The sequence below is a fragment of the Balaenoptera borealis genome (assembly GCF_965194805.1).
Source record: "Balaenoptera borealis genome assembly, chromosome: 12".
Taxonomy (NCBI): Eukaryota; Metazoa; Chordata; class Mammalia; order Artiodactyla; family Balaenopteridae; genus Balaenoptera; species Balaenoptera borealis.
The window spans coordinates 50,496,388-50,522,311 of NC_138869.1; the positions used below are offsets into that span (position 1 = coordinate 50,496,388).

The window sequence follows — 25,924 nt, forward strand, 5'->3', positions numbered from 1 at the left end:
ATTAATTGACCGTAGGTGTGTGGGTTTATTTCTGGGCTCTCTATTCTATTCCATTGCTAAATGACTTATTTTAATGACAGATTGAAGGACGTGTACATCTGGATTAGGGCGGTGAATAACCAAACAGAGCATATTGTACACTGTGGAGAAAAGTTCTGGACACTGGAAGTCCAAGATCAGGGTGCCAGCAGGGTTGGTGACTGGTGAGGCCTCTCTCCATGGGTTGCAGATGGCTGCTCAAATGACCTCTTCTTTGTGAGCATGTGGAGAGAAAGAGAAACCAAGCTCTCTGGAGTCTTTTCTTATAAAGACACTAATCCTAATGGATCAGGGCCCCACCTATGACCTCATTTAACCTTAATTACTTCCTTAGAGGCTCCATCTCCAAATACAGCCACACTGGGGGGTTAGGGCTTCAACATATGAATTTTGGGGTTGTGGGCACATTCAGTTTATAACAATGTCCTTCTTTAATTTGGAAATATAGTAATGAGAGTGGAGAAAAGTATTATAGCAAAACAATTTATATGCTCTTTCTTCAAAGCTGTTTGATGATCTTTGAAGAGGCCACAAAGTCTGAAAAAGGATGAACTGAGTACATCTGAGTTATTTGATGTTATGGATAGGTTGCAACAAAAACTCATACAAGCAAAAAATGACTTGATTTTTGGAAGTAAGACTGCTTTAGAACTCCAAAAGAGTGTCACCAGAAAAGGGCAGCCCGTTTAAACAGGACTTTCTCAATTAATTTAAAGAAAAATTTTTTTAATTGAAGTATACTTGATTTGCAATGTTTCAGGTATATGGCAAAGTGGTTCATATATATATATATATATATATATATATATATATATATATATATATATATATATATTCTTTTTCAGATTCTTTTCCATTATAGGTTATTACAAGATATTAAACATAGTTCCCTGTGCTATACAGTAGGTCCTTGATGGTTATCTATTTTATATATAGTAGTGTGTATCCGTTAATCCCAATTTATTTATTAAAACTGTAACTGATTTAGAATTTAATTTTACAACTTCAGATTACTTCTGTGCTTTAAACTATTTTCCCCGAGAAAGAGAGGTTTAACTTATGATGACATCCAACATGCTTCAGAGTGTTTAAAAATGATGGACATTTCAGACATAGATAGCCCATCTGATGAATTTACAGATGCAAAGTACCTGACTGACAAACAGCTGCTCTACCAAAACAAACCTGTAGATACAAAGTAGATGGACATTTTTGGAGAGCTGGAAACTAATTCCTATAAGTTTATAAACCTGCTATTGCAGGTTCATAGATAAACCTAGTAAATAAAATCCTAAGTTTCCCATGGTCGAATGCCTTTTTTGAGAGGATATTTAGCTTGATGTCATCACATTGGACTGATGCTAGGAATCAATGAAACATACACTTGATAAGAGCAGAGCTACAGGTCAAAGTTTATCTTTGACAGGAGAGTAAAAATATCCTACTATATTATGGGATAGAAGGAAGCATATTGTTATTTTTAAATTAAATCTAGGTAATATCTGTTTAAGTAGTCCTATTGCATTTCTGTTCTCTTTTTAAGCAATCTTACACTTATATAGCTTAAGAATATACAATGATATAGTTTATATAAATATCCAATAAAGAGTTTAAATAAATTGCTATATGAGAGGAAAGAAACCAAAATTTTGTTATATTTTTCTCACGCATATTTTTCATTGCTACTAATTACTGTTGCTAAGTAGTCCTATTTTTGTTTTGTTTAAATAATAGAATTTATGAAACAAAAATAAATAATATAGAATAATAGATAATTTAATATGACATCTGTTTCTATATTTTTATGTTGAAGTAATAACACATATATGTATAGTAATTTATTATATATTATGTTATTATGGGACTTTTTGGTATGATAGGGCTCTTTTTTTGACCTGGGACCCTTTTGTCCTAGATTGACTCTCTAAGCGCTTGGCCCTCCTACCTGTATGCCTCAACTTTTACTATAATAATGTCATGGAACAAACTTCTCTAAGACTCCGTGATTTCCAACCGCAGCGTTTATCCTCATGCCTCTGGGGCGGCTGGGTGTGACTCCAAGCAGTGAGTTGGGCTCAGGTCTGTCCCACGTGTCTCATTCTAGGGCTCAGACTAGAGGGTAGTGGCTACCCAGGGCTTGTTCTTTACATGGTGAACCCCCAGAATGAAAGCCAAGTGATGCTGCACAAGCAGATATAATGCCTCTACTTGCTCACATTCTAACGGTTATGGTGAGTCCATGGCCAAGCCAAATGACAGTGGCACAGACACATGCTCTGCTCACAGCAGGGCGAAGGGGAGTGAATATTTGCTGAGCGATAATCAAAGCAATGCCAGCCCCCTGGGAAGAGCTTCCTGTGGGCCCCACTCAATGACTTCCATTTACTTCCCATCGACTGTCCCTTTTTGCAAGTGGGGTTGTGAAATACGTAATTCTTCTGGCTGAGTACACTGCTGCCCTATAAAATACAGGGGTTCAGTGAGTGAAGATAAAAAGAGAAAATGTAAACTGGATGTTAGCATTCTCTGCCACAAAGGAAATTTCTTTCTTATTCATTCATTCCTTCATTCACGGATTCAACAAATGTGTTTGAAAGTTTGTCATGGCACAGGCTTTGTTCTGGATGATGTAATTTATATGAACCCATTATATGGTTGTAGGAATCCAGGGAGGTGCACTGGGCAGGGATGATGGTTCTTATTTGTCAGGCGAGGAACGTGAAGCCATTGGAGCAGAGTTGCTTTACTGAGTACCCATGCTTGGTGAGCAGCAGATTCATTATCGAACCCCGGTCTTCTCTCTTATTTCTTCATTCAAAAGCATTTACTGAGCAGTTACTTGGTGCTAGGCAAGTGGACACAGAAGGCCCAGAATGGTCCCTTCCTCTAGGGAGTCCAAGGTCCATGAGAGAGACTAACAAGGTAATAACTTCAGGGAACACGCTGTACTGGGTCTTCAGAATAGAGAGGATTTGGGGGTGAGGGTGAATGGCGGTGGAGGTGTGTCAGGTTAGAAATGAGTGTATCAAGAAAAGGCTTTGAGGGGCTTCCCTGGTGGCACAGTGGTTAAGAATCCACCTGCCAATGCAGGGGACACGGGTTCGAGCCCTGGTCCGGGAAGATCCCACATGCCGCGGAGCAACTAAGCCAGTGCGCCACAACTACTGAGCCTGCACTCTAGAGCCTGTGAGCCACAACTGCTGAGCCCACGTGCCACAACTACTGAAGCCTGCGCGCCTAGAGCCTGTGCTCTGCGACAAGAGAAGCCACCGCAATGAGAAGCCCGCGCATCGCAATGAAGAGCAGTCCCTGCTCGCCACAACCAGAGAAAGCGTACGCGCAGCATCGACAACTCAATGCAGCCAAAATAAATCAATTAAAAAAAAAAAAAAAGAAAGGAAAGGCTTTGAGATGGAGGGAATAGCACTTAAGAAGGTTTAGAAATGTGTAAGAGGCCTGAGAGGTCATCAGAAGTCAAACGCTGAAGGACCTTGAAAGCTATGCTGAGGAATTTGCATTTAATCCCAAGAGTTATGGGGAGCAGGCCAGTGGCAGGTCCACATTTACGTTTTTGTAGTGATGTGCAGGATGGATTGGAAGGAGCAAAAGCAGAGCCTGGGAGTCCCTCCAAGAGTACTGCGAGTGAGACAAGAGTTTGGGTCAAAGAAGTGACAGTGAGAATGGATAGGAGAGAGATTCCAGAATCATTTAGAATGGTCATTTAGACATGGGAGCCAAGAAAGAGGAGTTGCTTAGCTCAGCAGTTCTCAGCCTAGCTGTGCTTTAGAATTAATTATCATGCTTAAAAAATGGACAGAGGGCTTCCCTGGTGGCGCAGTGGTTGAGAATCTGCCTGCTAATGCAGGGGACACGGGTTCGAGCCCTGGTCTGGGAAGATCCCACATGCCGCGGAGCAACTAGGCCCGTGAGCCACAATTACTGAGCCTGCGCGTCTGGAGCCTGTGCTCCGCAACAAGAGAGGCCGCGATAATGAGAGGCCTGCGCACCGTGATGAAGAGTGGCCCCCACTTGCCTCAACTAGAGAAAGCCCTCGCACAGAAACGAAGACCCAACACAGCCATAAATAAATAAATAAATTAATTAATTTAAAAAATATGGACAGATTCTCAAGCCTTAGAAATTTTGATTTAGTAAGTCTGAGTTGGAATGAGACATGGAACCATATCAAGGAGTGGGCCAGTTGTGGGAATTCCCTGGTGGTCCAGTGGTTAGGACTCCTCGCTTCCACTGCAGGGGGCACGGGTTCCATACCTGGTCGGGGAACTGAGATCCCGCAAGCGCAAGGCGCAGCAAAAAAAAAAAAAAAAAAAATAGTAGCCAGTTGGGCAGCTGCCTGGGGTACCAATTTATAAGGAGCTCTAAAAGTCATTAGAGCAAATTGTAAGCCTGACTCCTTGGGAATGGTTAAGGTGAAGATAGATTCACTCTGCGATGAAGTAGGAAGCTCTCTCTGGTGGAAATAGTAAAATATTCCTCACTAGCGCCAACCTGTCTCAGCTGAATGTTTCTCACTTGCAAGCTCCACTGTGTAACCAGAGGCCCTACCAGTATCCTGGGAGCAGCCAACTCTCAAGCAGCCCAAGTTCTGAAAGTAAATACTGCCTGAAGTGCTGTTTCCTAGAAAGGAGGGATTTATTGGTTATCTAAATTTAATATAACTTCATAGGATTTCAGAGCTGGAAGGAATCAGTTTCAATTAGGAGTTAGTAAAGAAAGGGAAGGCAGGAGTCTAGGCAGGATCTTGTGAAAGGCAGGTGGATGATTGCAGATCCCACGTGCGTCCTCAGCTGGATAGTTTATCTGCTTCCTCAGCTGTGGTCATTCCTGGACACTGACTGCTCACATTCATTCTGGGTTATAAAAGTGGCAGTTGTTCATTTACGAATGGAGTTCCTACATTCACCATTTGGGTAGTTAATCCTTCTCTGAGCAGAGTATCAGGTGAACAAAATGGTGCTGAGCTTGGGAGTCGGGCTTCAGAATGTAGTTTTCACTCCCTGTTCCGTAAGCGACACTTCACTTGTCGGGACCAGGTCCTGGAACAGCTTTTCCCAAGGGTGTCCCATGAGTCCTGAGAGAGGCCTCCTCTGAAAAGGAGTTCTACATCCAGTAAACCTGGGAAAAACTGGGCACTCTCCTGTCTCAGAAAACCTCAACATATATTAGCATCAAAGTCTCTGGCAAATCCTACTGCCAAAAACAAAAACAAAAAACAAAAAAAACTGTGCTCAGTGTTCTCAAACTTGACCAACAAAATCCCTGCCTTTAAAATTCCTTTTCTATATAACAGATACATTCTGTAGAAGACCACAAAGCTCTTTGAAAACATTAAAGAAATGTCTCTGTCCTACTCTCAAGTACAGTGTTTTTCAAACTATACTCAGTAGTGGATGTTAGGGAAATAGAGTAATTAGAGACCACCATTAAAAATAAGTAAGATGGAATAGAATAGAACATATTGGAGTGCACTACGTGTAACAATGATTTATAAAACTTTGTTTTAGTTACGTTTGTACGTGTATGTTTGTGTAAAAGGTCATGACAAAGAATGTTCATCTTATGTGGGTTGCAGTCAGAAAAGGAGACTCGAAAGACCACATCGTCTCCCCAAACATCTGGACAAAACACAAAAAAGTTTGTTCTGTCTGTCCCTCTCCCCCTTCCTCCACATTCCTCAGCCAGCACTCAGATTCTCAGTTCTCACCGTCCTCCCTGTGCACAAGTAAGCTCTAGTTTTCAGCACCGCATCCTGCCTCCTGTTCCTGGCTTATCGACTTCTTCCACTTTCTCACGTGCTCTAGCAAATAGACTTTGGTTTGCTAAACTACTAACTGACTATCTGGCCTCAGGAAAGTCACTACAACTGCCTAATCCTCAGTTTCCTTATTTGAAAAATGGTGGTAACAAAATTTCTCTCTTAGGATTGCTTGTGATGATGAAATGAAATAACCTCTGGAAAGCATCTGGAACAAGATAAGAACTGAAAAAAATACTTTCCTTTCCATCTGTCGTAGCCCCAACACACACACACACAATTTAAGGAGACCCTCTTAAGCACTGTCATCAGTGACAACCTCAAAGCATTCTGTAGCAGGGAACTTCTGGGAAGATACCAGTTTTTGTCCGTCTAATAATGGTTCTTACTAGTTTCAATCTTGGAGGGTAATATTTTAGCCTGGTTCCCAGATTCTCTGAGTCCTACTGCTGACTCTATCCCCACCTCCACCTTCTTGCCTGCAGGCTGTTAAGAATCCTGAGATACAACGTTGGGCTGCTTAGGGACACTGGTCTCAAAGAGGTCCAGGCACTGGTAGAAGGTCGCTGAGCTGTTTACAGAGGGGCCAGCCCCCAGTTCCAGGGCTATGGACTCCAAGCCCAGTCTTCTCTCCAACAAGGGGCATGAAGACCCAGGGGACACAGGGCCCTGTGTTCGCATCCTTAGCGGAGAGGTTGGTATCAGTGGCTTACTGCAGCAACTTAAACACTGATTAGTTCTCAAAGAGAAAAACTGTTCATCGTTATGACCTTAAGTGGTCAACGGATTCTCCTTCCGTGTTTCCTTCCAAATCGCCCTTGGGGACTGGGCCCAAGCAAGGCTATGAGGTGCCAGTAAAGGTGTCTTTCTGAGGCTTTGCAGGGGAAAGCGATAGTTTGGGAGACCCTCCGCAGGAACCCCCGGGTTGCCACGGGCTCACAGTGCACCGCACCCCTTGGAGGCGAGATCGAGGCGATGTCCCCAGGCCTTGCGCAGCGCCCCTCGCCCCCCAGCCTCGGCTCATCACCCAGCGGACCGGCGGGCGGGGCCCATTCCTTCCTGGCACCTGGGCCCCTGCTTCAGGCGGCTGCGGCTGCTCGAGTCCGGGGCAGGGCTTTTATTGTGAAAGGAGCTCCCCCCTCCCGCGCTTTCGGGGAAGTGGGGAGGCTGGGCCGGGACGCGAGGCCAGGACTTTGCAAACGTCCCTAGCTGATCGAGGAGGCTCGAGGCTGCGGGAAGGCTACCGCAGAACGACAGATCCCGCGTGTGCATTCTCCTAGACCTCCTCTACGAAGCCTAACCTCAGAGCATCCCGCCGCGCATCGCCCGCCCCGGAGTTGGCCGCTAGAAAGCTGTGGCCCCTCGGTCCGGATCCCGCGTCCCGAGAAGCCGGGAGAGCCACGGTGCCGGGGGCGGGCCGGGCGGCGGGATGAGCTGGCGAGCAGGCTGAGTGCGCCGAGGAGCCGGTCCAGCCACCGAGGGGGACATGGTAGGAATCACGGGAGGGGACGCGCGTGTGGGGTGGGCACCCAGACAGGTGACCGTGGGCAGCGCACCCGCTCCGGGCGCGCGGAGCCTGCGCAGCCTCCTGGGGCCAGAATCGTTCCCCGAAAGTTGCAGGAGGGCGGGGACTTAGGACGCGGCAATCGGCTTTTCTGCTTGCCTCTTGCGGGGAGGACCGTAATAAGGCGGCTTTCCTTGTGGACCTGCACACCCTGGCTGCGCTGTAACCCTATGGCAGCGCTGCACAAACTCCATCCAATCCACAGCGCAGGGAGAGGAGAGGATTCCATGGGACACCCAAGGCAGCCTCTGATGGGTGAGACGCCTTTGGAGTCACTTTATTCCTCAGAAAAATGCACGTGAATTCTGTATTAGCTTATATCTAAGCCACGTTTTAATATTAAGAAGTAATGCCTTGGGACTTCCCTGGTTGCACAGTGGTTAGGAATCTGCCTGCCAGTGCAGGGGATGGGGGTTCGATCCCCGATCCGGGAAGATCCACATGCCGCAGAGCGACTAAGCCCCTGCGCCATAACTACTGAGCCTGGGCCCTAGAGCCCGCGAGTCACAACTACTGAAGCCAGCACGCCTAGAGCCTGTGCTCTGCAACAAGAAAAGCCACCACAATGAGAAGCCCGTGCACCGCAACCAAGACCCAACACATACAAAAAAAAAAAAAAAAGAAGTAATGCCTTACACTTATTACCATAGAATTAATTTGGCCCTGGTAATGTTCAAATGCCTGTCTCCCAGTGCCCCATTTCCCACCACCTCCTGGGACCACAGGGCAGGTGTGGGAGCACTGGACGGCCTGGGGCATCATTCATGAAGCCAGGGACCTTGTGAACAGTGGCCCTTCCATCGATAAAGCTCACAAACACCAACAAGCAGGAAAAACAGACCCTTTGAGAATGTGGTCCGGGCAGCTTAAAGCACAGGTGCAGCCTCAGGAAAGGGGCTTCCCTCAGCATTGGATGCTGATCAGCTCTGCTTCCAGGTAGAAGCTACATGGAGCTGCCAGCCCCCCACCGCTCCTGCAGTTCACCGTCCTTCCCCGGGGGCAGGGGCTGGTGTCAGCTACTAGGATGAGTTTGACTCTGAAGGAACCCAGAGGGGCTCTCCTGTCTGCTTCTGTGGACAGCCCTCCCCCTCCCCACCGCAAGCTCATAGAAGGCAGATTGGAGCTCAGGGGAGATTCTCCTCAAGGAGCTTAGCTGTGGGCCTGGAGTTGAGAAGGTGCCCAGAGATTCCCTGTAGGATGGACAGTCTCTGGGAGAATAGTTCCCTGTGTGCCAGGGTGTCCTGGCAGTGTCAGAACCAAAGGCAGAGGCCTGGTCACCAGGAGCGGGGGCCTATGAGGCTGGATGTGTGTGTGTATTTCACTTTACCCCTGCATAGCACCTTCTCCCCAATCCTCAGAGTTTTGTTTTGTTTTGTTTTTTCCCCTCAAGGCTGCTAAAGAGGAATTAATAATGGAATCTTAAGGTTGGAAAAGGGGAGTGATCAGAGGTACAGGATGTGAAAAGTGTGGAGATTCTTTACCACAGAATTCCCTGTTCGGTGGCCAGAGTGTTTCCAGAAGAGAGTACGGGCTAAGGCCACCCACTCAGGGCCGTTACTGCTGACTACAGGAGTATTCTGTCCATGGCAGAGCCTCTCAGGCCTCCTGCGGTGGAGGCCGGTGCAGGAGGGAGAAGATACCTGCCTTCGGCTCGGGCAGCCTCTGGGCGCCACGATGATGTGATTGCTCCACTGCCAGGGTGGGCTTCCTGTTTCCCTGAGCCAGCAGCCTCCTGGCTTCTCATCCTCAGTTCTGGGGTGTGTTAGGAACAGGACTTGAGTCAGGATTTCACTGTGTCTGGGTCCACTTGCCAGAGAGAGGGGCCTGATGGGCAAGCTCTGGCAGCAAAATGGCCTTGGAGATCTGAAGGTTTCCTTTGCTTCTCCCTCTGAATGAAGGGTGTTGTGGTCCAGAGGCCTGGGGGCCCGGCATTGGCAGGAACCAGTATAGGAGGAGACAGGGGACCAGGAGCCCTTTGGGGGCCGCAGTTTCTTCCTCTGTATAATGAGAGATTAAACTAGATGTCCTTTGAGGTGCCATTTAGCTCCAAAAATGGGTGATGCCTGAATAATTCTGCGGTTGGACCCCAGCCCTGGTGTTGACCTCTTCTTCTCATGGGTAGCTAAGAGGGTGTGAGGGCGAAGTGGTTCTCAGCACTGACTCTCACTACTCCCTAGACCAAATCCAAGGTGGGACCCAGCCCAAGAAGTTTTAAAAAACGAAGTCTCTCTAGATGATCGCAGTGTGTAGCCAGGACTGAGAACCACAGGGCTAGAGGGCTGACGGAACAGGACCTGCGCTTACCCAGATATCCCTGCATCTGTGGAACTGCTACTCTTTGAGAGAGTCCTAAAATAGAAGGCTTTGGTGAACTTCAACTGGGAAATGATATATGTTATATGCCCCTCTTGGAGGATCTTTCCACAGAGAAGCTTCTTTTAATTCATTAAAACTGAGATGTGAACTTCCCCAGCTTGTTTGAATATTCAGTAATTCCTTAACACCATCATATTACTGATCCAAGGTACATAAAATGGGAAAGCCTGAGTTAGAAATATAAAAAGTCTGGAATCCTTAAATGTCTTTTTTGCAAAAGTGAACATTGAGCTGCGGGACCTGTGAGGGCATTTTTGATCATCATGAAGGGGCTGTGAGTCTCTGCCAGGGCTTGGTGTGTGTATTGCTAAAGCTAAGAGTGGGACACTTGTCCCTTTCCTTACAATAATGGTGGGAGACTTGATGTATGCTGAAGACTTTGAACTTGGATGAAAAATATTGATAGAAGAAGTTAAGACTGTTACTGCCAACTTAAAAAAAGTTTTCTTTCTGGTCCTTGGGGGATAAAAAATATATATGATAAAAAATATATGAAATATAATATATTTTATATAACAGCCATACTGCCAACTTCTACAGGTAACCATGGTTATCATTTTGGTGTATCTTCTACTCTCTTTGAGTATTATTTTTCATCTTGATCTTTTATTAGCACTTTTATGAATTCATCAGTTTTTCATTAGAGTTCTGAAAATGCTTATTCATTCAGTTCAGCAGTACAGTCAGTTACCAGAAACCTGTACTTGTCAGAGTCTTTTCCATGAATTCCTTGAAGATGAAACCCTTTTATAGGAACATATTTGCAAAAGCATCAGAGTACACCCAGAACTGACTGTAAATGACAAAAGACTTAAAAATGACCACGGTTAAAGATTTGATGAAAGTTCATAATAATGCAGTTGACAAGAAAATTAGTTATTTCTGAGATATACATTTTAAAGTAATAACTAGGATTATGACTTATAACATTATACCAGAACATATAAGATTTTTAGAAATTTCATATAATGTCTGAAACATTTAAGGCTGCTTTTTTTTTTTTTTTTTTTTAAATTTATTTATTTATGGCTGTGTTGGGTCTTCATCTCTGTGCGAGGGCTTTCTCCAGTTGTGGCAAGCGGGGGCCACTCTTCATCGCGGTGCGCGGGGCTCTCACCATCGCGGCCTCTCTTGTTGCGGAGCACAGGCTCCAGACGCGCAGGCTCAGCAATTGTGGCTCACGGGCCCAGCCACTCCGCGGCACGCGGGATCCTCCCAGACCAGGGCCCGAACCCACGTCCCCTGCATCGGCAGGCAGACTCTCAACCACTGCGCCACCAGGGAAGCCCTGAAACATTTATATTAACATATTTCAATACAAATAACCCAATGAAAGTTTAGTATTAGTTGTTTTGTTTGTTTCTTTTTCATACTGCAGGTTCTTATTAGTCATCAGTTTTATACACATCAGTGTATACATGTCAATCCCAATCGCCCAATTCAGCACACCACCATCCCCACCCCACCACAGTTTCCCCCCCTTCTTTGAGTATTATTTTAAAGAGTTGTATACCGAACTTGCAGTTTTGCAGTCTGATTTGTTTTACTTCACTTTTTGTCAAAGCAAGTTTCCATGTGTACATCTCTAAAAAGATCTTCATCGCTGTACTTTCAATGCTCAATACCATGATTTTGATAATCATCTCCCTGCTTGTGGACTTCAGGTCATTTCCACTTTGGGGCTGTTTTCAGTGGCATGGGGCCAGCTTCTGATCATCCATGGAAATGGAGGTCAGAGTGCCTGGTGAAGTGGGAATCAGGCAAGCTCACAGGCACAAATTCCTTCAGCCTCTTCATCAAAAATTTAACTGCAGCCATGCTTGAGGGCCCAGGGTGTGGGTGTAGGAGGAGTTTCCTCTTGTCTGTCTTCACTCTACTATGAGCATGTCATCAGGCAGGCCGTGGAGAGAAAGGGGTTCCAGGAGAGCCCACACATGGGTCAGTTCTCCTCGGAAGAACCAAGACCTCAAGTCCCTGGAGGTTAAGACTCAGAGGGGAATCTCTAAGTGAAGGGGCTAAGGCCAGAGAAGCGGTTTGACCTTCTCAAGGTCACTCAGAGCCAGGCTAGAGCCCAGGTCTCCTAGTTCTTCACTCCCCCACCCCAACCCTGCAGGTCCCATCAGACACTGTGGCTTCTTCATATACTTGAGGCCTTTGGTGCAGCTTGGAGTGGTGGAGAAAAGGCATAGGGTTTGAAATCAGAACGAGGTTTGTGCCAGACTAGCTACCGTGCAGCTTTGAGTAAGCACTCTAGTGCTCTGAAGCCGAGGCCCCTCATCTGTATAATGGGCTTATACTAAGGGGTTGCTATGAGGAGCAAAAGGAATGTTGGAGGTGAAACCACTTGGTACCCCAAAGGTGGTATAAGAATGGGGGTTTCACAAAGAACCCACAAAAATAAGTTTTCTTTTTGTCAGGACCTAAAACAAACAGTAAGAAAGTCATCGATGTATTTCATTCAGTACCCGACTAGGGGGTGCTTCTGGCACTCTAAGTGTGGACCAAGTGTAGACAGATTCTAACCTAGAGTAGTTTTCTTGCTCCTTTAGATCTCTCTTCTCACCAGGCAGGAAATACCCAGCCCGTAGGAGATGTTTGCCATCTGTGTGCCCTGGGCCTCCTTGCTGAATTCTGGCTGGGTGAGAAGGTAGCCCCACTCAGCCGCAGCCCCTGAGTTCTAATGATGCGGTACCCAGCGAAATCACCCTGCCGAAGGTCTGGGTGAAGCCCTCAGGTTCTCGGGCTCAGCCGAAGAAGAGAAGAGGTTAACCCAGTTTTGGAGTCAGAACTGGGAATCAGGACTTCCAGCCCTTGGAGCCTGCAGGGAATTTGATACCCTCTCTTGTGGGCACCTCCCTCACGGAGCAGCTCCTGCTACACACACGAGCCAGGCTCTGTAGGGTTGGCTGCGGGGGGGGGGGGGGAGCAGAGGGGTTTAAATAATCTGCTGGTCCCAACCAGACCAAGCAGGAGCTGGTCCAAAAACGGGATTGGAAGGGGTAGGACGGGGGTGGGGGAACTGATAGGCCTCACAAAGAAGTGAGCAAAGGCCTTAGCAGTTTCAGGGGCCAGGGAGAGAAATGTGCTTCAGATGGGCCTCAAAGATGCTGACAGTCCCCTCAGAAGAGGTCCGGGAGGCTAGCCCTCCCTCCCTGCCAGGGTGCTGACGTAGAAGCAGGGTGCTTCCGGTTTCCTCGAGGCCTGGGTGCCTGAGCCACCTGGGCTTTCTTTGCTTGGATTGTTTTTTTGATGTGACTGCTAAAGTGTTTCCATCTGGGGCGTTCGGGGTGCAATCCCTGTATTGTCTGAATGTGTCTACATAGGCCTGCGTCTGATGGGCCACCTGGCCTGAGAGTGAGGATGGAGCAAGGGTTTGTGGGTGACCCCCAGGCTGCCCTTCTCTGTGTGTCCCCCCAGCACCATGTGCACATATTCTTGGAAGTGGCCTTGGGGCTCCAGAACTGCTTACTGAGAGGGAGCCAGAAGGTTCTTTAAGGTAGCAGCCGGTGAACTCAGGGGTGAAGGGGGGTAAGAGTGAAAGGTGGGGAGAGGGCTTCCGCTGGTCTCCAGGCCTTGACTAGTTCTGAACGAACATGGGTCTCCTTTGGCTAGGGCCTGAGTCTTATTCCCCGTGGCTTTGGAATTCTTTTTTTTTTTAATTAATTAATTTAATTTATTTATTTTTGGCTGCATTGGGTCTTCGTTGCTGCACACGGACTTTCTCTAGTTGCGGCGAGCGGGGTCTACTCTTCGTTGCGGTGCACAGGCTTCTCATTGCGGTGGCTTCTCTTGTTGTGGAGCACGGGCTCTAGGCACACGGGCTTCAGTAGTTGTGGCACGTGGGCTCAGTAGTTGTGGCGCACGGGCTTAGTTGCTCCGCGGCATGTGGGATCTTCCCGGACCAGGGCTCGAACCCGTGTCTCCTGAATTGGCAGGTGGATTCTTAACCACTGCGCCACCAGGGAAGCCCGGCTTTGGAATTCTTGAGGGAGGTTTTTGGACTGATGGAGCTGTTGTGTCCTGATTGTGGTGGTGGTTCTATGCACATGTTCAGACTCATAGAACTGTATACAAAAATTTTAGTTTTACTGAAAAAATAATAGAAGAAATAGTTAAAAAATAAGAAGAAGAAGAGGGAAAAGCTGTCTAGCAGAAGGAACGATGTGAGCAAAGCCCTAAAGGCAAAGGTGAGCTATCAAAGTTGCCTGGGAGGGAGTTGGGGGAAACCTTCTGGAAATGGGGGAGGCAGAGCCTGGAAATGGGGCACGAGTGGTGTAGCCAGCAGGGGATTTGTGTTATTATCCTGAGGACAGAGCGGGCAATGGAAGGACTTTGGAGCTTGGAGAGGTGGGACTGTGTTTGCATTTTAGAGAGCAGTTTCCAAGGGAGGGGAGACTCCGGGCTGTGGGGTGGAGGGGGAGCGTCTGGGGGACGATTATGATCCCAGTGGACCAGAGGGAGGAATGGCCCTGTGGCTGGCCAGAGGGAGCAGGGGCGGGAGATATTTGGGCAGGAGAACCTCCGACCCTTGGCAACCTGAGGGCAAGTCAAGAGCAACTTCTGTTTCTTGCTCAGGCATCTGGGTACAGAGGTTTCTGTGCCTTTCTCCTCTCTCCTCATCTTTATTTTATTTATCTTTTTATTTTATTTTATTTTATTTATTTATTTATTTTTTATTTATTTATGGCTGTGTTGGGTCTTCGTTTCTGTGCAAGGGCTTTCTCTAGTTGCGGCAAGTGGGGGCCACTCTTCATTGCGGTGTGCGGGCCTCTCATTCTCGCGGCCTCCCTTGTTGCGGAGCACAGGCTCCAGACGCGCAGGCTCAGTAGTTGTGGCTCACGGGCCTAGTTGCTCCGTGGCATGTGGGATCTTCCCAGACCAGGGCTCGAACCCGTGTCCCCTGCATTGGCAGGCAGATTCTCAACCACTGTGCCACCAGGGAAGCCCTATTTTATTTATCTTATGGGGCCCTTTAACTAGTCACATTTAGAAGTAACCATGCTATAGAAGGTACTTATTTAGAAATGATACTAACCATTTCAGCTCTATAAGATGGATCACTATGGTATATTCTTAAGAGCCACGGTGAAGTGTTTGACATTTCTCCCTTCATCCTCTGGATTGGTTTTGCCACTGTAATCATAAATATAGGCTAGAGATAGTTGCAATAATAAGTGAGGACGGTGTTATTTATGCCCCTCCAGCTGCCTTGCCTGCAGCCGCTGAGGCCCTCTGCCAGCCGGCGCAGCCACAGAGGTCCCCTTCCTCCTGGTCCCCAGGCCCTGCTGGAGGGTGGGCAGGGCTGCGGCTGCTCCAGCTCTCCTGGCCCAGCTTCCCTGCCTGCCATGGGCTTGGCCTTGGGTTTCTGCTAAGTGCCCGCAGGAAGGGGCTGTGTCACATGCTGTTTACTTGCGGCCAGTTTTTGTTTGGCTTTCAAGGGTATTTGCTTGCAATGAGCAAACAGCTTCTTCCAGAACCATCTGGAGAATTCAAATCCTTCCATCTTGGCCTGGGCAGCATGGTCATGGTTCCACGTTTAGAAGCCAAGTCGGGTAGGGGTTTTTACAGAAATGCCCTCAGCCAAAGAACTGGTCAAAGACAGCAGAAGGGGTTAGGGCTAGAAGAGAGAAAGGGAGAGAAAAAAGAGAAGAGTAACAGCTGGAGGTGTATGGATGTGAGACGGGTAGGCTGAGGCTCAGAGACAAAAAGGACGGCCCCGGGGAGGCCCTTTCACCCCTCGGCACGCGTGTGGAGCCCACAGGTGCCCCTCGAGGTCTGAGCACGCCAGGCGGGGAACACAGGATCGGGGCTGCACCGGGCACAGTGCTCTGGGCCGGGTTTCAGCAGCGTGCTGCCCTCTGGCCGAGCAGTGATGCCTTCCGCTGGCCTGGCTGCCTAGGGCCGACTGCCACTGCCTCTGGGCGCTTCCTGTGTCCCCGTGTCTGCCCTGTGCTCCTGCCAGGGAGCTTTATCAGCAGAACAGACTTGGTTGTCCAGCGGCTGGCCTTGCCTCTGTCCAGACTGGTTTCGCACCAATGCTGTGAGTTGCCTTCCAGTGCACTAGGCACCGGAGAATTCTCAAGACATTCTGTCTCTTATATCTCAGTCTCCACGTTTCCTGAAAGGAGTTTATCCATGAAAGTCCAATCCTCCATTCCAAGTTTCCTTCATATACACACACACAGGCAACTTATACCTCCCTCAGTAATTTCTACAGCCTAAGTACGTAGTGCAGCAGTGTTGCGTATGGTCATGTTCTCATCTGGACTGTAAACTAAAGGCAGAGGCCATGCCTTTCTTCTTCATTCTGGCCACGATTTAAAACTTTGCTTTAGTACTTTTAAATGCTTGGGGTCTTATTTGAGGTGGGAAGGGAAGACCCACATGCAGTTAAACCTCTAACCTTAGAAGGTCATAATTTCAAAAAGTACAGGGTCCGTAACCCCCTTCATCCTTTTCGCCAAAGGAAATGAAGGAACTCCAGCCCCAAGGATAATGTGATAACTGGTTTCCAGCCAGGTGGGTGGAAGAGGCGGGGGGAGTAACGGACTCACGCTGTGCCCAGGCTGGGATGAGGGCTTTGGGTCGTGCTGCCTGGGCCCGGTGGAGGTGGAGGCTGCAGCCAGTTTGAGGGCTGGAGGCTGGGATGGCCGGTGAATGGGCCATTTGGATGCCCATCCCTGTGCTGGGAGGAGAGTGGGGGCAGGGCACACAGGCCTCTTTCTCCAGGACAAAGTGGCTCTGTTGTCTGTTCACATAGAAGCTCAGTGTGTACCTGTTGGGGGACCTGGTTCCCGGCTGGGGAACTGGCCACCGGCAGCGGTGGCCTCCTGGACAGTACTCCCTCCCGGCCTCCCTTCACACCCAGCCACTGTCTGCAGGCCCCAGTCCGAGTCAGCTCCTACAGTTCTGTCTCACCCTCCTTCCCCCTGCTCTCCCCACTTCTCCTGATGCCCTAGAGATCCTGTTGCAACTACAAAGATGCTATTGTATTCCTTCCTTTCAGAACATTCTCTCTTGAAACTCTAGTTAAAATCCCCTCATTTCCCTTTGGGAAGGGCGTAGGGAGGGCTGGGCAATGCCACCCTGTTCAGCCGCTTCTCTGGGTGTCAGGAAAGGCTCCTGGTCCTTGTTCACATTCACCCGTCTCCTGGGGAGCGGCCCAGGGTGACTGGCCTTAAACTCTAATTGTCACAATACCTTACTTGGTATGGTTTTAAAGCATGAAGGATTCAGAGGTGAGTTGTAATCAGAACTGAATTCCAACCCTGCTTATCACCTGGGGCAAGTCAGTGAACCTTTAACCTCTCGGCCTCTGTTTCCCCTAAGATAACACTGCCTCCTTGTGGGGTTGTGTGTTCGACCCGTAATGAGCATAAAGCACCTCATACGATCGTCATCAGCACATAGTAAGTGCTCAGTTAATGGGAGCTGCGGTTACCTTGTCCCTAGACAACAGATAGAAGGTGCAGCAAGGAGATGCAGCAAGGCCTGGGCCACCAGGACTGTTAGTAGGATCCTTCAGTGCATCAGGGGAGCAGGAGTTGGGGGGGTATCCTTGGACCCTAGCTCCCATGCAGAAGGGGTTCTGGAGTGGGGGAATTGGGGGAATATGTGCTATAAAGGGCCTGCCTTTATATAAGCCATATGGATCTATCCCTATAATGGTGAACGAGAGAGAGGCAGAATCAAATGGTACCAGGTCAAGGGTACCAGTTCAAGGATTCTTGACCGGGATCCATGCCTAGAATTCAGAGGAGCCCTAAACTTGGATGAAGAAAAGTCCCATCTTTATTTTCTCTAATCTCTAATGGAAATTCAGCATTTCTTCAATAATGAATGTAGGCACTGACCACAGTAGTGTTAGCAAGACCTGTGACTTTGTCACCAAGAGGAATCACAGAGATTTTACAACATGAGAGTAGAAGCAGATCCTTTGAAATATAGTCTTTACTCCTCACTACTTTGAAAGTGCATTGGTTATTAGATGTGCTGACAGATCTCATTATTTAATGTGTTAATAAAGAAGCACATGTATTATTATATCACAAATTTGTTTTTTGGAATATTTTGATGACTGTGTTTCAGTATAATTGATTGCCTTTGTAAGCCTATGCCTTTTATTTATACATTAAAAAAAAAAAAAAAAAAGCATCCTGAGAAAGAGCCATGTCTTCACCAGGTGGCTGAAGTAGTCTTTGGTACTAAAAAGATTCAGAAGCCCTGCTTCTGTGTAGATGTTTTTCTGTGTGATCTGATCTTGCAATATGCCAAGAGTCCCCTTCGTCTAAAAATGTCTTTCCTCACCTTCTACTCCGGGATCATTAAAAAATAATCTTCAACAAACTTCTAGTGAGTGCTGGCCTCTGTGCTGGCTGAGGGAAGATCATTCCCCCTTAGAACTAATAACAGCAAATATTTGTGTTGGGCTTTGTAGCTTTCTTATCCATTATCTCATTGAATCTTTAATCCTTCAAGTGTTAAGGCTGGTATCATTAGATCCATTTTAGAGAGCAATAAGTAAAGTAACTTAGAGATCAGAGATGCTATAATTTCTGAGGCATGCAGTGCGTAAGTATGAAGGACTTTAAGGTGGGCCCTACAACCAGAAATCTGAGTCTCTTTCCACTTGATCAACCTGAAAATTCTCACACTTAGATGCAGCTGTTTTCTTTTGGTAGCATCTATGGACATTTTCTGTTGAAAGTAAATATTCTTGGAAATTAGTTTCTTGTGTAGAGCGTTGCCCTGAGGGTCTGGGTCCCGGGAGTGTCTTGTTTAGACGTAGGGGAGGGAAGGGCAGGGGCTGGAGTAGGAGCCCTGGGAGTGGGCGAGATCTGGATTCGTGGAGAGGACAGAGGACAGCCTTGAGGGGCGTGAGGGCAGGAGACGCAGGCAGTGGGGTGTGTTGGAGTTTGACTCTCCTTGTGTGTTTTGCTTGGGGAGCCTCTTACACTTACGCCAGACATCAAAGCAGCATCGCCATGACGGGGCTGAGAGAGTCGTGATCTCTGCAAGCCTCTGAGGAGACTGCCTGGACTGGGCCGAGAGGGCATGCAATGGGCAAGCAGAGCATTTTCTTTGTATCGTGAAAACAGAGACCTGCTCCCCTTCTCTGGCTCTGAGAGGGTCCCTGTGACACCAAGGGGTACTTCCTGTCATCTCTTGTCACTGGCTATGGCTTTCTCCCTGGTTAGATAGCGAACCGCTGGAAGGCAGCAGCTCTCCCCAGAGCTCCCAATGTGGCACAGACGTAGAACTCAACAGGTATCTTCACTGGATGGTAGCCTCCACATCTTATATTTAAATCTCTCCAGAGTCCAGCCCAGTACGACTTTCTGAGATGATGGAAATGTTCTCCTCTGCGCTGTCCACCACGGTGGCCACTACTCCCAGGTGACTGTTGAGTACTTGAAATGTGGTTAGAACAACCAGGAATGGAAATTTTTAATTTTAATTAATTTAATGTAAATAGTCACACGTGGCTCATGGCTCTCATATTGGACAGTGCAGCTCTGGACCAAGAAGTATAAACTGAAGTGCTTTTGGAGCCTAGGCTGCTGGCATAAGTGAAAGAAGTGGGCTGGGTATAATGAAGCAAAAACCAATCTATGTTTTGTTTTCTCAAGTTGTCTTGAGCTGTGGTCAGAGAAGTGTTTATCTCCTATGAAAAACAATAAAGCAAGTGAGATTCCAAAGGCAACTGTCCTTCCTTCTCTTGGGAGACAGACAATAGGGAGTGGTGGAGCCTGTGGTGAATGGCAGAGAGCATATCATTGAGAGAGGGAGCCATACTCGACTCCGGCCATATGAGAATGTGGGCCCAAGTGGTGGCTAGAACTTCCCCCTTTTCAGAGGAAGCCGGAAATCTGGATTTTTGTGGGAAATATCCTGGTTTTTAAACATTGGCTAGAATTTATTCAAAACATTTCAAGCCAAACAAAACACATCTTCAGGCCAGATTTGGCCCAAGGATCCCAGTTTACAAACTCTCCTCTAGGCCTTATTCTGGAGAAGTCCATAGGACCTGCTATGACTGGGATGGATTTAAGGCAAAGAGTGAGGTGGATTTTCCCCTTAGTGTCCCTAATTGGCTCAGCCCCGTGTTGTCACAGGTTTGGTTGGAATTGGGGGGAAGTGTGTATGTAGGACACAGACCTGCTGCCCCCCCACCAACTCTTCTCTGGGGCCGTGTCCTTGCCTCTGAGCAGCCAGAGAGTAGAAATCTCTGGAAGGCTGGAACAGAATGGCCCAGAGAGAAACTTTAGTTTTTCAGCCTCAATCCCCACTCCCAGGCCTGAGAGCAAAATGTATGGCTGTTAATACCAAGGCAGCCAGAGAAAATTTCCAACAAATGGCAGGGTCTCGAATATTCCATCAGGCCTGTGGTGTTCCCACACTAGTGCTCTTGTGAGCTGGAACAAAATGGTAATTCAGTTATGGGTATGGAGAGGGCTCTTGGGGCAGCCAGTGGGGCTGGAAAAGCCCCAACATATAATCAGCGTAGAGATTGGAGCAGAGCAACCAGTCGGCAGGGAGGGGGAGAGAAAGGACACGTCGTTGAGCCCCCTCCCACCTTGGGAGTCGGGGGTTCGCACGCCCACCTGATGGGCATGTGTTCTGAGCGCAGGTCCCAGGAACCCTGCCATGGAGGTAACCCCATGGGTCCTGCTAGAAAATTATGATCAGTTATGAGTAAACATAACTATATTTCAGGTTCTGTTTTGAATGTTTTACCTACAACAGCTCATATAACTTTCACAGTATTTGGTGGAGTGATCTTATTTTTATGAGTGACAAGTCACATTTTTTTCCCCACCAGAAGGTCACCATCATAAGGGGAGTGACTTTTGTCTGTTTTGTTCATGATGTTTCACTTCTGCCTGGAGCAGTGCTTGGCTCAGGAATATCTGCTCAATGAGCTAGTGAATGGTCCACCCTATGAGGGGGGTGCCATTCTTATCGCTACGGTACAGGTGAGGAAATGGAGGCCCAAGTTCACACAGCCAGGAGGCAGTGGAGCTGGAATCAATATCCAGGCAGCGTGGCTCTGAACCTGTGTGTCATTAAGGGGCTGGTGGTGGTAGGTGAGCGTGGGGAGCTGCTGCATCCCTCTGGGCCCAGAGATGAAGCTTGCCAAACAGCTTGGGGACTGGGGGAAAGGTCGTGGTGAGCAGATTTGCCCTGGGGGTTGGTCCTGAGGTCAGGGACTGAGTGGGGCCCCCAGGGACATTTGGATGTGGGTGTTCAGTCCCTTGCTCAGCCTATACCCGTGGACTGTGGGCCGTCCTCACTAAGCCTGAGGGCAGGGGGCTCCCTGGAGAGTGTGCACAAACCCCAAGAGGCGGTTTGTCTTTCTGATGACAAGTAGGTCACTCTGTCCTGGAGCGGAGACCTGGCAGCTGTGCCCCTGCGGTGGGAAGACATCTTAAAGACTGTATGGCCCATCCCTGCAGCAGCCAGGGTAGGGACTGTATTAGTTTCCCCTCGCTGCTGTCATAAATTACCATAGACTTCGTGGGCTAAAACAACACAAATTTGTTCTCTTACAGTTCTGGTCAGAAGTCCGAAATCAGTTTCATTGGGCTGAGGTTAAGGTGTTAGCAGGGCTGCTTCCTTCTAGAGGCTCTAGGGTAGAATCCTTTTCCTTGTCTTTTCCAGCTTCTAGTAGCCACCTGTATTCCTTGGCTTGTGGCCCCATCTTCTGTCTTCAAATGGCACCACTCCAATCTCTGCTTCCATCATCATACTGCCTTTTCCTCTTCTGTAGTCAAGTCTTCTTTCGCCTCCCTCTTATAAAGACACTTGTCATTACATTTAGGGCTCACCCAAGTAATCCAGGATAATTTCCCCATCTCAAGATCCTTAATTTAATCACATTGGCAAAGTCCCTCTTTGCACATAAATTAACTTTCACAGGTCCCAGGCATTAGGTCCTGGATGTCTTTGGGAGCCCTTATTCAGATTACCATAGAAGTCATCCAGCTTTTGCTTTGAGGATCATGAGTTACTCCCCGCTCATCAGCTGGCCCTGTGAGGTCAGGCTCGGGCTGTGCTCTCCTAGGGGTCCTGTGGGACCAATGTGACTTCAAATTCCCAAATCAGTAGTAATTAGATATTTAACAAATAACTTCCAGAGTTAGGTTGACAGCTCTTCAATCAAGTTCTTTTTTGAGTCTGTGGAAACACAGGGAGCTGCAGAATCTCAGAAATAGAAGGAACTTAGAGAGCGTATAAACCAGGGGTCTCAAACTGGTGGCCCCTGGGCCAAATTAACCAGATTCTCCAGGCTTGGTTCTTGTTGCTAAGGAGAGATGAAGGAATCTGGGAAATTGTCTTTCAAGACAACAGCCTCATCTACAAGTCTGTGTATTTCCACATAATTCTATTTTGCATGTCAGAAGTTAGAAGGTCTAACTCCTTGTACCGTTTTGTAACATTCTTCTATATCATGCCCAGAGAGATGGATAAGATGCAGCTCAGGGTCTCAGGAATGCAAGCAGGAATTAATACTTTGTAAACACTGTCCTTCTTACACTTGTTTCAGAGTGCTGCTCCCAAGAGATGAACTGTATAATCATCTAACAAGTGGCTGAGGTTATGGACAATTTCATTTTAGATGTATTTGGGGATAGAATGGGGGCATAGAGGACACTGAAGACTAATTTCTCCTCCTTGCTAGTTTTGCCTTTTAAAGTCTTGCCCTGGACACATCTCCCTGACCAAATTTTACATTTTCTTGCAGACGGGGAAAAATCTCATTCTTTCTTTCTTTCTTTCTTTCTTTCTTTTTAACATCTTTATTGGAGTATAATTGCTTTACAATGGTGTGTTAGTTTCTGCTTTATAACAAAATGAATCAGCTAGACATATACATATATCCCCATATCTCTTCCCTCTTGTGTCTCCCTCCCACCCTCCCTATCCCACCCCTCTAGGTGGTCACAAAGCACAGAGCTGATCTCCCTGTGCTATGCGGTTGCTTCCCACTAGCTATCTATTTTATGTTTGGTAGTGTATATATGTCCATGCCACTCTCATTCTTTTGTCGTGCACTGGTGAGGTACCCAGCGGATGCCTGTCCCAGGAGGGAGATGGAGTTCAGCCACATTTTCCTGCCTAGGAGAGCTCTCTCCTTGGTTCCTCTTCCCTGTTTCCACCTCTGCCCCTCCCCTGGTGTGTCCACTGGACACACATCCCAGATGTTCCAGTGTTGGGAACACCCAGCACCAGATCTTCTCCTTGGCAGAACTCTGTCTAACCAGGGCTCTGGCACGTTTGCTTATTTATTCATGAATACAGAGCTGCAGATGGGGGAAACATCGATTGACTTTATCCCTTTCAAAGAGGAGAGCTGGGATTCAAGGTGGGGCGGGGGCGACAGCTCCTGACTTCCAGGAACACCTGATTTTGCCAGGAGCTTCAGTGAGAAATTAGGGAAACAACGTAGGTAAAGGTGAAGGTGGGGCCCTCGGGTTGTCATCAGAGGGCTGGCATTGGGGGGTGTCTGGGGCAACATTACTTTAAAAAATTTACATGACCAGTGAGAGGGCAGTCAAGCTTGCTTTGGAGAAAGAATTTCTGCGGAGGCTTCCTGCCAACTGGATCCTAGGCTCACTTCTTCCTCTTATCCTGCAGGCTGCTGCCCCTCTCCTCAGGCACCCTTTTTCCCACCTGAGGCTGTGTTTCCTCAAGGCCCCCAGCTGCCCTTGAGGCAGCTCCCTGACCTTTTTCAAGGTCGCACACACACCCCTCTCTTTTTTGGATTCTTCTTATTACCAGAAACTGCACAACACAGAAACTCTGCTGATTAGAAATCTGGTGTTAATTATTGCTAGTCTTCTTCCAAATGTGAATGGAGCTAAGTGGGTCTGCATTCAGACATTCCTCCCCCAGAATCTCTTGGTAGACGGTCCAAATGTTTCTCAAGACACATGGTCTCAGAGGCTGAGTGTGCTACTGGAATTTCCCAACTCTGTGGTTTTATTTGTTTGAGACAAAAGACTCAGCCTCTTTTCTAAGGTTGGAGGAAAAATAGATGTGTATACATTTCTTTCTTTCTTAAGGGATTTTCAAGGGTAGTTTTGATCTAGACTTCATTTTTGCCTAATTTGCTCTATTAGAATCTAACTCTCCCGTCAGTTGGAACCCCATCGCACTGCAATTTTTATGCTTGCCTTTGTGTTTGTGTTGACAGCTGCATTGGTCCAAGTGATCTGGTGCTGAGGAGTAAACCATTTGGAAACACTGTATGTCTGAAACTGCTCTTATTTTACCCTCACAGTGGGATTGATAGTTTGGCTGAGTATAAAATTCTAAGGCAGAATATAAAATTCTAAGCCAGAAATCATTTTCTGTCAGATTTTGAAGGACTTGCTCAATTGTGCTGTAGCCTTCCATGTCGCAGTAATGAGGCCAAAGCCTTTCTTATTCTTGATTACTTTGTATAAAACCTGTTTCCGTTTTTTTCTTTCTCTCTGGAAACTTGTAGGGTATTTCCCCCAGTGTTCTGAAATTTCACAATGATGGTGTCTTGGTTTGTCTTCACCTGGGTTCCCAGTAGCTGAGCCTGAGGAAGAAGGTTTGTGTGCTATTGTTTTTTTGTTGTTGTTTTTTAAAAATTTATTTATTTATTTATTTATTTTTGGCTGTGTTGGGTCTTCGTTTCTGTGCGAGGGTTTTCTCTAGTTGCGGCGAGCAGGGCCACTCTTCATCGCAGTGCACGGGCCTCTCACTGTCGCGCCCTCTCCCGTTGCGGAGCACAGGCTCCAGACGCGCAGGCTCAGTAGTTGTGGCTCACGGGCCCAGTTGCTCCGCGGCATGTGGGATCTTCCCAGACCAGGGCTCGAACCTGTGTCCCCTGCATTGGCAGGCAGATTCTCAACCACTGCACCACCAGGGAAGCCCTGTGCTATTGTTTTGTTGGAGAGTGAGTGCAAGCTCAAGGAACTCACAGAGATGCAGGGAGAGATGTTAAGAGGATCCATTTTTAAGCTGGCTGCTGCTAAGTGTAATTGACTGCAGGATCTTACAGCCCTACCAAGACGCTGCACAAATTGAATTCAGGACCACTTGAATTTATCCACTGGGTTCACTCTCCCAGTGATCAAAGGTTTGCTCCACTCGACCTGAATTTCGCTGTGCTTCCAGGTTGTGTACTCGTGGGTACCACCCACCTGCTAGTCATGGGGGCCAGGGGAAGGGCAGGTGAGAGGCATAGCAACTGTGGTTAGGCTTTCAGGATGTGCCTATTGGTGGCTTAAAGAGCCTCAAGTAGCCACTGCTGTGGAAGCTTTGGCTTTTAATGGCTGCAGCAACAAACTGACTCCATGACTATGGGGACAAGCCAGGCCATCGCTAGGGCTGATCCATCAAAATGCAAATGTGTGAATGTGTGTGTATGGTGGCGGGATGCAAATAATTGTGTTCACTACAACTTGAGTCTTCTTTTCAGCCATTTTCTTGGCTACTTGGGGGGGCCCCTGCAATATTTCAATGTTCAGTGTGTAAATGCTTTCTTAAAACTTCTCTTTTCAGTATAGTTCCCTGCCCTCAGTTGTGCCAGATGCTCCCCAGTATATAGATTCCCTGGCTTTCTCTCTCCAAGTCCTTAGCCAGGTGCAGGGCTGCATTATCTGGCCAAGCAGCATGGAACAAGGGATCTGGGGGGCTAGCTTCTTCTTAAGTAGACTTTCAAGCAACCCTCTTGTTTTTGACTCACCTTCACCCCCACCTCTGGAGGTACTTGGTGGCACCAGTTCTGGACATGTTGGGGTGGCTTCTGCAGGATAGATCATGGTGTGTCTTACCCTTCCGCCTTCCTGTTTAGAATTCAGCCTTCGTGGTCTGCTAGGTCCATTGCCATTCACTCACCTATTTTCTAGCGTACTGAATTTAGCTTCCATTGCCTCCTGCCCAGTTCTCTTTATCCTTGTGGGTTTGTCCCTTAAAAATAAGACCCCTTTACTGTCATTTTTATGAGGTTTCAGGAGGGCAGCGAGGAATGGCATGTATTTCATCCACCATCTTTAGATGAACAACAGCCTTGCTTTTTCTAAATTGAATTGTTTGGCTCCAATCGAGCCCTCACCTAGGTAACCTAATATCAGACAGAAAGCCTAGCTTAATTCACCTCTAGAAGCCTTGGCTTTTGAAAGCAAAGGCTTTTT

General features: G+C 47.6%; 1 protein-coding gene across 2 annotated transcripts in view; it reads left to right on the forward strand.

The window, feature by feature from the left end:
- Positions 1–25,924, forward strand: part of GASK1A (golgi associated kinase 1A) — a 67,828-nt gene that overhangs the window by 8,288 nt on the left and 33,616 nt on the right. Inside the window, exon 1 of one of the 2 annotated variants that reach the window (XM_082348602.1) lies at positions 6,948–7,304. The exons of the other annotated variant lie outside the window; for it this stretch is intronic. Coding sequence (XP_082204728.1) covers positions 7,302–7,304 — 3 coding nt within the window. The 5' untranslated portion in view covers positions 6,948–7,301. Of the gene's footprint in view, positions 1–6,947; positions 7,305–25,924 lie in introns of those variants that run through there. 2 annotated transcript variants of the gene reach the window in all.